The sequence below is a fragment of the Neltuma alba genome, unplaced genomic scaffold (assembly GCF_004799145.2).
Source record: "Neltuma alba isolate B1F8T4 unplaced genomic scaffold, ASM479914v2 tig00004267_pilon, whole genome shotgun sequence".
NCBI lineage: Eukaryota > Viridiplantae > Streptophyta > Magnoliopsida > Fabales > Fabaceae > Neltuma > Neltuma alba.
Window position 1 is genome coordinate 2,911 of NW_021633628.1, and position 13,743 is coordinate 16,653.

Sequence of the window (13,743 nt, forward strand, 5' to 3'; positions counted from 1 at the left end):
GAAGTCACTTTAAAAAGGGAATTATGTGGTGGTGACACATGGCGCACGCGTGGCAGGCGGAGGTGAGGTGGCAGCACACGTGGCAGTAGATGTGAGGTGGCAGCGACACGTGGAGGTGGTCCCAGTGATGACGTGGCAATTGGTTCAAGCCATGGAGAAGTCACTTTAAAAAGGGAATTATGTGGTGGTGACACATGGCGCACGCGTGGCAGGCGGAGGTGAGGTGGCAGCACACGTGGTAGTAGATGTGAGGTGGCAGCGACACGTGGAGGTGGTCCCAGTGATGACGTGGCAATTGGTTCAAGCCATGGAGAAGTCACTTTAAAAAGGGAATTATGTGGTGGTGACACATGGCGCACGCGTGGCAGGCGGAGGTGAGGTGGCAGCACACGTGGCAGTAGATGTGAGGTGGCAGCAACACGTGGAGGTGGTCCCAGTGATGACGTGGCAATTGGTAGAGGTGCCACGTGGCATTTTATTTTATTTTTTAAAAAATCGAATTAGCGACGGATTAGTGACGGAAAAATTCCGTCGCTAAAACCATGTTTTTTTGTAGTGATTATTCACCCATAACTAAGAATAATACATTCATATGAAAGCGGAAGTAATTTACTTCACAATATGCACTCAAAATTAAAGCCAACTGCAGCCAACCAAGATCCAATTATATTACTTATTATATTTAAAATTATTAACTTTTTTATTTTTTTATATTATATATGTCAGACAATTTGTAAAGCAGAATTGACGGAGAATCCTAATTGTTAAATTGCACATGCTTAGCTTGAACACTATCTTTCTCCTAGTTTATTTCTTCCTTAACCTTTTTAATTATATATGAATTTGTTAAATAATTTTTAATTCCATATGTCCAGGGTTTTGATTTTGAGAATTGGACTGCACCGGCCACCAATTTTATTGATCAGAAAATTGATGAACCAAACTCTAGTTTGGATTTTTAAATTGATCAAAAATGGTAAATTAAAAATCCACCAAATCAAATCAAAATGAAAGCACTAAATTTGAAACTATTGATAAAAAACTGAACGTCTTTTCTTACAGTGTTCAACGTTAAGGAGCTGCAATGGCCAGGTATGTTAAGTAGTTGTGCAAAATCTAAGATGTTGGCTTTGAATATTCAAAGCTACCAAAAAACATTATTAAGTATCTTTTTGTTTGGTCTGGTCCTCTTTAACAATTGGAATCCCACTGGGAAATTCAATTCGGATATTTTAGCCAGTCTTAATCCCCTGCTTTACTTGTTCAAGAGTCTAGCAAATTCTATTGTTCATCAAGTTATTTGGTATTTTTTTACCCCCGTAGACACAAGTATCCTTTTATTGATGTAATCCTGTTCGAAGTACCATCAAACACTAAATATTCCTGACACTGTTTCAAGGCATCATCAAGTTGCTTGGTATTGTTTTGTTGGTTCAGTTGTTGTTATATGATCGTGGTGGCCTCATTAAGCACACGGATTAGGGGATTAAAGGGGTGTCGCAGGCGCTTTCCATGTCTTCATGTGTCATTTTTGGAGTACTTTAATTAGTTATGGTTGCAGTGCTCCTTTTCAATTTAGCCGTTTGCGTTGTTCGGCCGATGTTGGTCTTTGTACTTCTTAAAATTAGCTTTAATAACATACTCCTTTGGTCCTTAATGTAAGATCTAATTAACTAATTTGAGTAGATTAAGAATGTTAGTTAAATTAGTTAATATAATATATTTTTTTTAAAACACCCTAAGCATCTTTCTTAATTTTCTTTTCTTGTTCTTCTACTTTATTATTGTTGAGGGAATATCAATAGAGTTAGTTTGAAAAAAAATTGATAAATATATGAAATAGATCTTACATATAAGACCAATATCAACTCTTTAACTAGGTCTTATGTTAAGAATCGGAAGAATACTTCTTGGCTTTGGTTTTTATCATGATTTTATTTATGTGACTGGAAGTTGATTGTTGTATTTTTTTTTTTATTCTTTAATATGATAGAGGTTTTAATTTGACATTTTGTTTGGATGGTTGTAATCAATTTTTGTTTCTGTTATTTCTAGGTACTGCCATGTGAATTTTCTGGTGAGTTGCTATTAGATGTATGTCTAATTTGGCAATGCTAACTTTTTCCTTTGTATATAATATAAGCGATTACTTTATTAAAAACAAAGCCAGCCCTTGCAGAATGCTTCTTCTTTTTTTCATTTCATATATGTCAGACAACTTGTAAAGCATATTTATCAAAGAATCTGGCGTGAACATGATCTTTATCCCAATTCATTTCATTCTTAATTTTTTTAATTATATATGATTTTTTTAATTTCAAGTTCAGGGTTTTGATTATGAAAATTGAACCCACCAGCTACCAATTTGTTGAATCAAATGATTAGTACAGCTTTTTTTTTGGGGGGGGGGGGTTTAAGGAAAACGGGACCATATAATGGCATCCTCCTCCTTCACCAGTAGCCATGTTAAGTTTGAAGAATTTTTTTCTCCTACCGGACATGAATTTTCATAAGTTATATATTACCTCCAGTTTTAAATATAAAATCTAGTTTGTAATACAAATTGTACTATAAATTAGATTTTATATTTAGAAAGTAGTATTAATTTTCAGGACTAGGATGAAATTATCTTAAAAAATTGCAAATATCTTCATGGTGTGCAATGTTTGAACCTGCTTTAGCCTTCATGACTATAGGACTTGCAACAATATGTTATATAATATTTTCTCGGCTAAAGTATGTTTTTAGTCATTTAACTTTACACAATGTTTTATTTTGGTCCCTTAACTTGAAAAAGTAAACTTTTAGTCATCTAATCCTAAAATCATTAACGAAAAATAATGATATTAAGCTCTTGAATGTTAATAAAACATTACTAAATACTAACATATTAAATTTAATTTTCAAAACAACTATGGTTGTTACAAAAACTATCATTAAAGACTAATAATTTTAGGGTTAAATTTTTAAAGTTAAGGAATTAAACTGAAACCTTACATAAAGTTAAAGGACCAAGTATATAATTTAGTCATATTTTCTCACAATTTTTATTTCAATGAACTTGGAAAAAAATGCTATATCTAGTCTTTAATATACGATCCCAATTTGATTCTAAATATAATATCCCAATATATGTTGTCTTGATCAATATTCATCCATTTTGCCCTCAAGTAATTCCTATGATAATTGCACATTTTAAGAAGTTTTCATCAAATAGTAATTTTAATGCACATGATTGATAGGGGTATTTTTAAAAAGACAATATTTATTTATCACAAATAACTAATTTAACTAATCTTTTTAACATCCATAGATTAGTTTCTAGTTCTTATAGTACTATCTTAACAGCCATGACAGTACATTTTTTTTCCAATTCCAATAAATATGGTCAATCTTTATTGATGACTTTCAATATAATTATCAAAATGTATAAATCAACATTCAAGATTTTATGGTATTACCACCAGTTTTTAACATAAGAGTTAGTTGGATATTCAATTAGGTCTTAAATATAAAATTTTCAATTTATATTATCTCTATTTTTTATCCATTTTGTCCCAAACAATCCTTATAATAATTGTACATGTTAAGGAGTTTTGATTAAGGGTGGTTTCAATGCACATAATTGATGATAACATTTTAAAGAACATAATATTCATTTATTACAAATAACTAATTCAACTAATTTTTTAATACCGACAAATTAATTATCTGGCTATTTTGTTGGTGATGAGTAACTGTCTCTTATATATATATATATATATATATATATATATAGTTTTAAATGAGAGTATAGATCATGTGAAGTTGAGAAATTTATGCATCTATTGAACTATGTAATTTTCAATGAGAAATTTAAAAACATAACCCGTGCATGTTACGTTGACGAATTTGACTAAATGCGCATTATCATCAACTCGTCATGCTTTATCATATTAAAACTAAATTTAAATAAGTAAGTTACATTATTAAACTAATAATGACGTAGTCTCTTAGGCAGTCTACTTAAAAGGCTTAGATAAACCAACCTGCATCAGCCTGTATTTTATATATTTTTTTCTTCCATTATTCAGTTTGAAATGACATTTAAAAATAATAATAAAATCCGTTGGAATTGTGTTTTAGTAATGTTATTTTTTGAGGTATATGTAGTTTATTCATGAATGTACCACTCACATATAAATTAATATCTTTTACCTACAAGTTCTATGTTGAGATGGTAAGCGGTCTCACATTGTAAGAAGGAGAACATTAGTTTTGAATCCTGAAAAGTGCATTTGTTATAAGGGTTTTAATTTTAACGCTCCTAACCCAATAGATATTAATCTCATCAAGTCCAAAGTAACTTGAAGATACCCTGAGATATACCAAATTAATGTCTTTATATTTAAATATTAGTCTTTTTAGAGTTATACACTTATTTTAATTAACTTATATCAATTCAACACCTGTTTGACCCAGCTTATTTTAAATGATTTGGCATTATAAGACAGTTACCATGTAACATGAGTTTTATGCATAAAACAAACATATGCTAAATAATCATGAACTGGATACTAATCTTTTAACCGCCGCTTTAATCTCTATAAATTGCGGCTCTTATATTCATTACGCAGCCATCACCGCATCTCTTTTGTTATGATATTCAAAAGAGGCAACCTTGGCGGATTATTATATTATTATTGTTGTTGTTATAAATGTAGGATCCAGCCACTGCATTTCTCACATGAATGAGCTCGCTTCCACAATTCACATGGCTTCCAGCTTTCAATACCTCCTTCTTCTTCTTCTCTTGTTCTTCTTCATTTCTCCTTCTTCTTCTGCTAAATCCTCTTTCAGACCCAAGGCTTTTGTGCTTCCTGTTACTAAAGATGCCTCCACTCTCCAATATGTTACCCAGATTCGTCAGAGAACGCCACTCGTCCCCCTCAACCTTGTCCTTGATCTGGGCGGCCAATTCCTCTGGGTCGATTGTGATCAGAAATACTCCTCCACCACCTACCACCCTGCACGCTGCAAATCCGCCCTCTGCTCCCTCGCCGACGCCTCCAGTTGCGGCGATTGCTTTTCGCCTCCCAGGCCCGGCTGCAATAACAACACCTGCAGCGTAATGCCGGACAACACCGTTACCGGCACCGCCACTTTCGGCGATGTCGGCCAAGACGTTGTCTCCGTCCAGTCCACGAACGGATTCCACCCGGGTCGAACCGTCGCCGCTTCCCGGTTCATATTCTCATGTGCATCGACTTTCTTATTGGATGGCCTCGCCACCGGAGTATCCGGCATGGCGGGTCTCGGTCGAACCAAAATCGCTCTTCCTTCTCAATTCGCTTCCGCTTTTAGCTTTCCCAGAAAATTCGCCATTTGCCTCGCCTCAAATTCAAAAGGTGTTGTCTTCTTCGGCGACGGCCCTTATGTTCTTCTTCCCGACGTCGACGCCGCTAAATTTCTCACTCACACACCCCTAATTCTCAACCCAGAAAGCACAGCTTCGGCTCACTCACAAGGACAGCCTTCGTCGGAGTATTTCGTCGGAGTAAAATCCATCAAGATCGACGACAAAGTTGTGCCCAAGATCAACAAAAAATTGCTGTCCATAAACAAGGAAGGCTTTGGTGGGACTAAGATAAGTACGGTGAACCCGTACACAGTCCTGGAGGCGTCGATCTTCAAGGCGGTGACGCAGGCATTTATAAGAGCTAGGAACTACACCAGGGTGGGCGGTGTGGCTCCCTTCGAAGTTTGTTTCAGCAGCCACAACGTCGGAAGCACAAGGTTGGGTCCGGCGGTGCCGACCATCGAGTTTGTGCTTCAGAATAATGTGAGTTGGTCCATCTTCGGAGCGAACTCGGTGGTGCAGGTGAAGAACAATGTGATGTGTCTTGGTGTAGTGAACGGAGGTGACAAGCCGAGGACTTCGATTGTGATCGGAGGGTTTCAGTTGGAGAACCATCTTCTTCAGTTCGATTTGGCTTCTTCTAGATTGGGGTTCAGCCCTTTGCTGTTTTGGAGGAGGACTACGTGTGCAAACTTCAATTTCACCTCCGCCGCTTGAACTGCCCTTCTCCGCCGCCCCCACCCTCAGAATTGAGACTTCGAACGGGATGAATAGAGATATATATATATATATATATATATATATATCTATTCCTCGTTGCGTTCTAACGAATCATATGTCCTTTATTCTTCGTATGAAAATAATAACATGTCCTCTTCCACGATATTACTGAGCTGATTAACAGTGTGTGACAGTCATGGCCAAAAAGGGGGCAAAAAAAAACAAAAAAAAAAGTGTGCAGCTGCGTGTATTTGAGTTGAAAAAATTTTGAATAAAATTATGATTTTGTGACTAGATTTGGTGGTAATTGATTTATAATTTTGGTTATTTCATAAAATCAGCTTTGGGTAAAATAAATTATCGGGAAAAAACATGGTTTTCTCCTAAGTTACTCAGTTATACTTTCCTACTAATCCATCCCAATATGAAATCAATTTTATGAACTCTGTTTTACCCAAAGTTAATTTTATGAGAAACATGGTCGACGGTCTCATTATTAATTTAATCAAATTATGTTTGGCTATAATTTTAGAAAATCACGATTTTGGTCTTCAAAAATTGATTATGAAGACTAAACCTGTGAGAAACCTAGATTCATCAAAGTGCAATCACTTCGTAACATGCAGTCAAATTGCAGCCAATCAAGATCCAAAAATCACTTTATTATATTTAAAATCATTAATTTTTTTTTCATTCTTTACATATATCTATCTATATATGCATGTGTTTTAGACAATTTGTCTGACATAATGTGTGCGCGCGAAAGAATCTCAATTATTAACGCTTGAATTACATTCTTAATTAGCGTGAATATTATATAAATGTATATATCTCACCGCTTTATTGGTTAATATTGAAATATTAGTTAGTGAGTAGAGTTAATTACTCATTTCTCATTCAAACAATGCAAGATTTTAATTTATATATATCTATATATATACATATAGAGATATAGATAAAAAGTTTTGGAAAAAGAAAAATCTATATGAAGAGTCATTCGCTTTAGCAGTAGGGGTGTGATTGTGAAGGATATGTTTGAGTCCTCACTTACAAAAAGAAGTTAACATGGATTCACACCTTATATAGCCCTCAAAATTAAAGTTTGAGGTTGGCTCGCTTTTAATGGTTTGGTTTGTTATGTTTGATTATTAATCAAAGTTTCATTATCTGTGCTCTTTTTTCTTCTTTCTTAGTAGTTAATTAAGATCTTTGTTTTGTTCTGGAATTTGGATAAATGCTCCAATATTTTCAAGGGAAAATTTCTCATAAATAACTGTTTGAAAATTTTATTATTCATAAATATTTGACACATTTTTATATACAGAAAATACTAATATTCTGAAAGATTTCATATGCAGAAAATATCAATTCTTGAATTTAGGTATTTAAGGTACATATTTATGTACAATTTTTCCTATTTTCAATATTAAGTAGTTATTAAACTATGGATTATTAGACCCGAAGTATTTATAAGAATAAGGTGTAGATACTTTTGCTTCCCTGAGTAAATTAGTCAAATATTTACTAGAAGTAAAGTAAAGATTCAAAATATTTACAATTGTAATTTTTTATTAACACTTTGAATTGAAACACTAATTTAAAACTTAGTAATTATTGAAGCAAGTTGTTTATATCCCAAATATCCATAAATTAAAAAAATTAAACATAAATTATCAAAATTTAAAGTTACAACACCATATATTTAGTTATAAGATAATTCATTTGTCACCCTTTATAATATAAAACATTAACAATTTTTAAGGTCAAGTGGCTGTTCCCTAGCTAACATATTGTGATTAAGTATCCCTATGCATCAGAAGGGATACATATATAATAAAATTTATCAGAAACAAGTGGATATGAAAAAAATTTCTTTATTAGACAATATCTTTCCTTAGATCTGCTTCATATAAGAAATCAATAAATAAATTATCGTGAATGCCGATATTTCAATTATTTTTTTCCCAAAGTTGGGTAATTTAATATTGAATACCGACAAAACTTTCTCATTTTGAACATTCAAAAAGGGAGATGGGAAGCATCCTTTGAGGAGTGTTATGGGATAATTAAATCACATGATGTCTGATTCGACACACATGTTTATTATGCTAAAATAAATAATATATATGTGAATATTATAAATTACTCCTTCTATTTTAAGTTTCAAACCGACAAAAACCAGCTTAAGTGCCGGAAAATAGCATGTAAAGTGGAATCAAGATTTGTGCATTGAAATATTTTATTAACATGAGACACATTATCCAATACTTTTGTGGCTATTTTATTTTATATTATTTTAATTTATTTTCATACATTATATATATATAATAAAACTTTATTGGATTGCATTATCTAATGCTATAATAGGTGACGGTGGAAGGAAGGAAGGGTTTAAACATCTCATGAATTTGAGCTTTCAGGTCCTTGTCAAGATTATGTAAGACATATCCACACGTAAAACCTCAAGAGATTAATCCAAGAAAAGCAGCAAAAAAAAAGAAAAGAAAAGAAAAGAAATCATGCAACAACATTTGTGAATAACAATAGAAATGGAAACAAAGGAAGGACACTTTCTAATACCTTTTGTATTTCCCTAACTTCAGAAGTTTTTTTCGCTTATTTCTTTTTTTTTCAACTTCAAAGGTTTTTTATTTCTTCCTTTTTATTGGTCATGGTTAATGACATTTAATACAAGCAAAGGTAGAATTAAGATTAAGAGGGATGAAACTCTCTTTTGTAGCTCTGGACTCAAGCTTGATCACCATCGTTAAGGAATTAGAAATCTAGCCACGCATGGATAAAATAAGAACAGTTACACCAAAGCTCCTCCTCGATTCTGCCATAGCGCCATCGAAAAGAATGATGAATGGAGACGACGATACAATCGGGATGAGTAGGAGGAGAGTACGACGAAGAAGGAGAGAATTAATTGGATTGCAAAAATGAGTACCAAATTCTAGAAAATGGCGTTAAGGTGATCAGGTGGAGGTTTTCGTGTAAGACGTACATAAAATTAGTGACATTTTGATATTTTATAGACATAAAATGGTGTATTTTTCAAATTTTATGATTTTTTAAAGAAAAATACTTTGAAATAGAATAAAAAATAATGTTGAATTTTAAAGCCGCATTACAATTTTGGGGGATTGGTGTCCTTAATTATACATTTCCTTCACCTTTAATTTTGCGACCATTGGGCCACTAAATACTCTTTGGTAATATGAGTAATAAAAATATTCAGGATAACACAATAACAATTTTTGCATCAGGAAATGACAAGTAGATTTCATAAATTAACAATTCTTTATTATTGAATGTTATGTCAAGCATACTCATGTGATGCCATTAGCCTATTCCATTAATAGTGATTGAGGGTTTCTGATAAAAATAATGAAACATAAAATAAAAGTTTATTAACGTTAACAATTAATCCAAATTTATTATTATATACTCCTCTAGTCCTTAATATAAGACCCATTTAACTAATTTGATTAGATTAAGAAAGTCAGATAAGTTAGTTAATTATAAGAAAAGTAACACATTTTTCCTAAAACACCATAATAATCTTTCTTAATACCCCCTCTCCCTCTTCTACTTGATTATAGTTGAAGGAGTATCCATAGTGATAATTTAGAGAAAATTGATAAATATAATGAATGGATCTTATATTTAGGACCAAAACTAATTTAAGAATTGAGTCATATATTAAGGACCGAGATGATGGATATGAGAACCTTCAAGCTAAGTGATCAATAAGAAACCTTTACAGTCTGTATGGGGGAAATAAAAGGGAAAGAAATTCTAATGAGTTTCATTTAAAGGAAGTGGAGAAACTTTTTAATTCATTTTTCTTAATCTCTCATCTTACATATTCTCTTTGTTCAAATTTTACAACTCCACTTCTCCCATTTATTTAAATTGAATTCATTAAAAACTTTTCTCCCCTCTGTTCTCTTCATACCAAACAAAGTCTACGCTTTATACAAACTTTAGTTGGAGACTGAATGTTTTGAAAAGAAATCTATGATACTCAACAAGAGGAAGAAAAATTTAGCGAGGAAAAATGGAAGAGAATTGTTGTCATCCTTCACTTTCAAAGCGCTAAATTCATTCATAAAGCATAATTTTACAACTGAAAAAAATCTCATCTCATATTAAATGAGAAACAGTTAAACATTAATCAAACACACAAAGTTACACACTTGTTATTCAGCTCAGCCAAGCATACTGCTAAAATAAAACGCAACTGGTCCCATCAATTGGTCAACTACAGAAAATGACATCTCATTTTCACATTTAAAAAAAAGGACAAAATGACCTCATGAGAAGAAATAAATTGGTAAGAACGAGGAAAGATAAATGTGCGTGTGTGTTCCATGCACGTGCGTCTCGTTCAAAGGCTGAAATTGTGGCGGCGGCGGCGAGGGGCGGTTCATGCGGCGGACTTGAAATTGAAGTTTGCACACGTAGTCCTCTTCCCAAAGAGCAAAGGGCTGAACCCTAACCTAGAAGAATCCAAATCGAACTGCAAAAGATGGTTCTCCATTTGATGGCCTCCGATCACAATTGAGGCCTTGGGGCTGTCGCCTCCATTCTCCACGGCAAGACACAGCACATTGTCATCAGTCCACGTCGGCTCCATGGAGTTTGCTCCGAAAACGGGCCAAGTCACATTATTCTGAAGCACAAATTCGATGGTCGGCACCGCCGCGCCCAGCCGCGTGCTTCCGATGTTCTTCGTACTGAAACAATAATCGAAGCGAGACACAACGTCAGTCACCCTGGTGATGTTCCGAGCAGCCATTTCTTTAAGAAATGCCTTCGTCACCGCCTTGTAGATCGACTTCTCCAGAACTGTGTACGGGTGCAACGTGCTTATCTTAGTCCCACCTAGGCCTTTCTTGTTTATGGACAGTAATTTTTTCCTGATCTGCACAACTTTTTGGTCGACTTTGATGGATTCGACTCCGATGAAGTACTCCGACGAAGCCTGTCGTTTTTCGAAATCGAAACCTGAGGTTGGTCGGTTGTGAATGAGTGGTGTGTAAGTGAGAGATTCGGCGGCGTTCACGTTCGGACGAAAAACGTAAGGGCGGTCTCCGAAGAACACAACACCCTTTGATTTACGGGAAGCGAGGCAAATGGCGAACTTTCTGGGAAAGTTGAAAGCGGAAGCGAATTGAGAAGGAAAAGCTACTTTGGTCCGACCTAGAGCAGCCACACCGGACACACCGTCGGCGAGGTTGTTGCTTAGTAAGGAAGTGGGCGCACATGAGAATATGAAGCTGGAAACGGCGACTTTTCGACCCTGGTTGAATCCGTTAGTGGACCGGACAGATACAACGTCTTGGCCGACGTCGCCGGTGGTGGCGACGCCATTAAGGGGGTTTTCCGGCGATAGGATGCAGGTGTTGTGGCAGCCTGGCCTGGGAGACGTAAAGCATTCGCTGCATATGTCTGCGCCGGCAAGGTGGCATTGGGTGGAGTTGCAGCGTGCAGGGCGGTACGTGGAGGAGGTGTAGTTCTGTTTGCAATCGACCCACACGAATTGGCCGCCGACATCAAGGACAAGTTTGACGGGAACGAGTGGGGTTCTCTGATGGATTTGAGTAACATAGAGGAGAGCGGAGTCATCTCTAGTGACTGGGATTACGAGGGCTTTGGGTCTGAAAGAAGATTTAGCAGAAGAAGAAGGAGCAATGATGAAGAGCAAGAGAAGGAGGAGGTATTGAAAGGTGGAAGCCATGTGGATTGTGGAAGCAAGCTCAGTCGTCTCGTGGAAGAAGCTGGATTCCCTATTTATAATAATAAATGGCTGGTACTACTCTGCAAGAAGAGCTGCCTCTTCTGTATATCATAATAATATGATAAGGCGCTGAAAATGGACCCATCTAAGCAATGTGATTCATGGGTTAGGGAATCAATCGGAGTTTACCTCACGATTAAAATAATACTCATCCGGTCCTTAATATTCTTGAGTTAGTTTTAATCTTAAATATAAGATCCATTTCTCATATTCATTAATTTTCTCTAAATTATCCTTATGGATACTCCCTCAACCATAATCAAGTAAAAGAGGGAGATGAGGTATTAAAAAAAATAATTATGGTGTTTTAGGAAAAATATGTCACTTTTTTTATAATTAACTAACTTATCTAACTTTCTTAATTTAATCAAATTAATTAAATGGATCTTATATTAAAGATAATTTTTTTGGCAATTAAAAAATATAATTTAATTATATATATACACAGACATATAGTTCTGACAAGAGTGTCGTGCATTTTCTTACGCTCAAAATGATGACACTTTCAAATTTTCAAAGAAAAATAATACTACTTGGACTCCTTAATATAAAAACTAGTTAAACATTTAATTTGATATTAAATATGAAATCTTAATTCACTTTATCTTTCATATTTATTTATTTATTTTTACAAAGTAGTCACTATAATGATTACACATGATAAAAGGGTCCATATTCATCAAAAAGTAGTTGTAATATTAGCAAAGGTATTTTAGAGAAAAATATATATATTTATTACAAATAACTAACTTACTAATTGATTTCCTTAATATCTATAAATTATTTAATTAATTTTTTATATTAATGATGAAAGGTAGTATAGAATTCAATACGATCTGAAATTCTTGATCGAATTGGCTGCACTATAGATTTTTTTTGCCACCTGCTATAATACTATAGTAGTTTACTGGTTTATTGGTTTAACCAAACGTGTAGTAACAATAATAATAATATGAAAAAAAAAGTTTTCTGCAAAGTTTGTGTCTTTTGAATATCGCAGCACTAGATGACAATGTAAATTAAATTTCGTCAAGGAAAAGAGCTAGGGTTACCTTTTTTCTTCTTTAATTTAAAAAGAAAAACTCCAATACCTAATTCTAATTAACATGTTTTATGGGAATAAATAAAAATCTTAAAATTTAATAAGTTTTAAATTTTATTCCTATCTAACATATGTAACTTTCCCACTTTAGAAATCAACACAACTCATGCCCATCTGAAAGACTGAAACACTTCACTATTTGGTTGTAGCCATTTATATAAATCTTTATGCATTTAACTGTAGTTCCAACTCTGTTTCTTCCCATTATTCAAACGTATATCTAAGAAACGTAGATACATCAAAGTGCAAATACTTGACTTCACAACATGCAGGGAACTTGATTTATATATATATATATATATATATATTCATTTTCAAGATCCAAATATTACTTATAAAATCATTATTCTTTTCATTATCTATATCATACAGACATATATATGTCAGACAACTTGTAAAGCATATTTGTCGGGGAATCGTAATTATTAACTTTGTTCGCGCTTAATTAATTATCGTGAACATTATATTATGTTTAATTTCTGCTAGAGTTCATCTCAAATTCTAAATCGACATCATTTAGGCCACACTTTACAATCATAAAGGGGGGAAGCCAAAACAGATAAGAGAGAAAACGTGGGAAAGTATCCAGCACTTTGTCCACCTCATATATAAGATAAAATGTTGGGGACAATTTGATCCTATTTATAAGATACACTTAAAATAATGACGTTTGAAAATTTAACAATTTCTTCTATTTTTCCTTATTAATAATGACATGTCACTGTATTAATTATTTTGCTCCCTTCCCTCTCTCCTCATAAAGGATATTTTTGGAAA

The 13,743-nt window shown here is 33.9% G+C and overlaps 2 protein-coding genes across 2 annotated transcripts; one reads left to right on the forward strand and one right to left on the reverse strand.

Moving 5' to 3' along the window:
• The first annotated feature begins 4,753 nt into the window (after positions 1 to 4,753).
• On the forward strand, positions 4,754 to 6,055 carry LOC114744107 (basic 7S globulin-like). Its single transcript, XM_028932291.1, has one exon. It carries the CDS (start codon positions 4,754 to 4,756, stop codon positions 6,053 to 6,055), a length of 1,302 nt encoding a protein of 433 aa, XP_028788124.1.
• A 4,435-nt stretch (positions 6,056 to 10,490) lies between these two features.
• LOC114744108 (basic 7S globulin-like) lies at positions 10,491 to 11,804 on the reverse strand. The gene has a single exon (XM_028932293.1). It carries the CDS (start codon positions 11,802 to 11,804, stop codon positions 10,491 to 10,493), a length of 1,314 nt encoding a protein of 437 aa, XP_028788126.1.
• Between the last annotated feature and the right edge of the window lie 1,939 nt (positions 11,805 to 13,743).

Excerpts from the sequence above, each read along its gene's own strand:
- LOC114744107 (XM_028932291.1), top strand. The coding sequence starts at position 4,754 with ATGGCTTCCAGCTTTCAATACCTCCTTCTTCTTCTTCTCTTGTTCTTC.
- LOC114744108 (XM_028932293.1), bottom strand. The coding sequence starts at position 11,804 with ATGGCTTCCACCTTTCAATACCTCCTCCTTCTCTTGCTCTTCATCATT.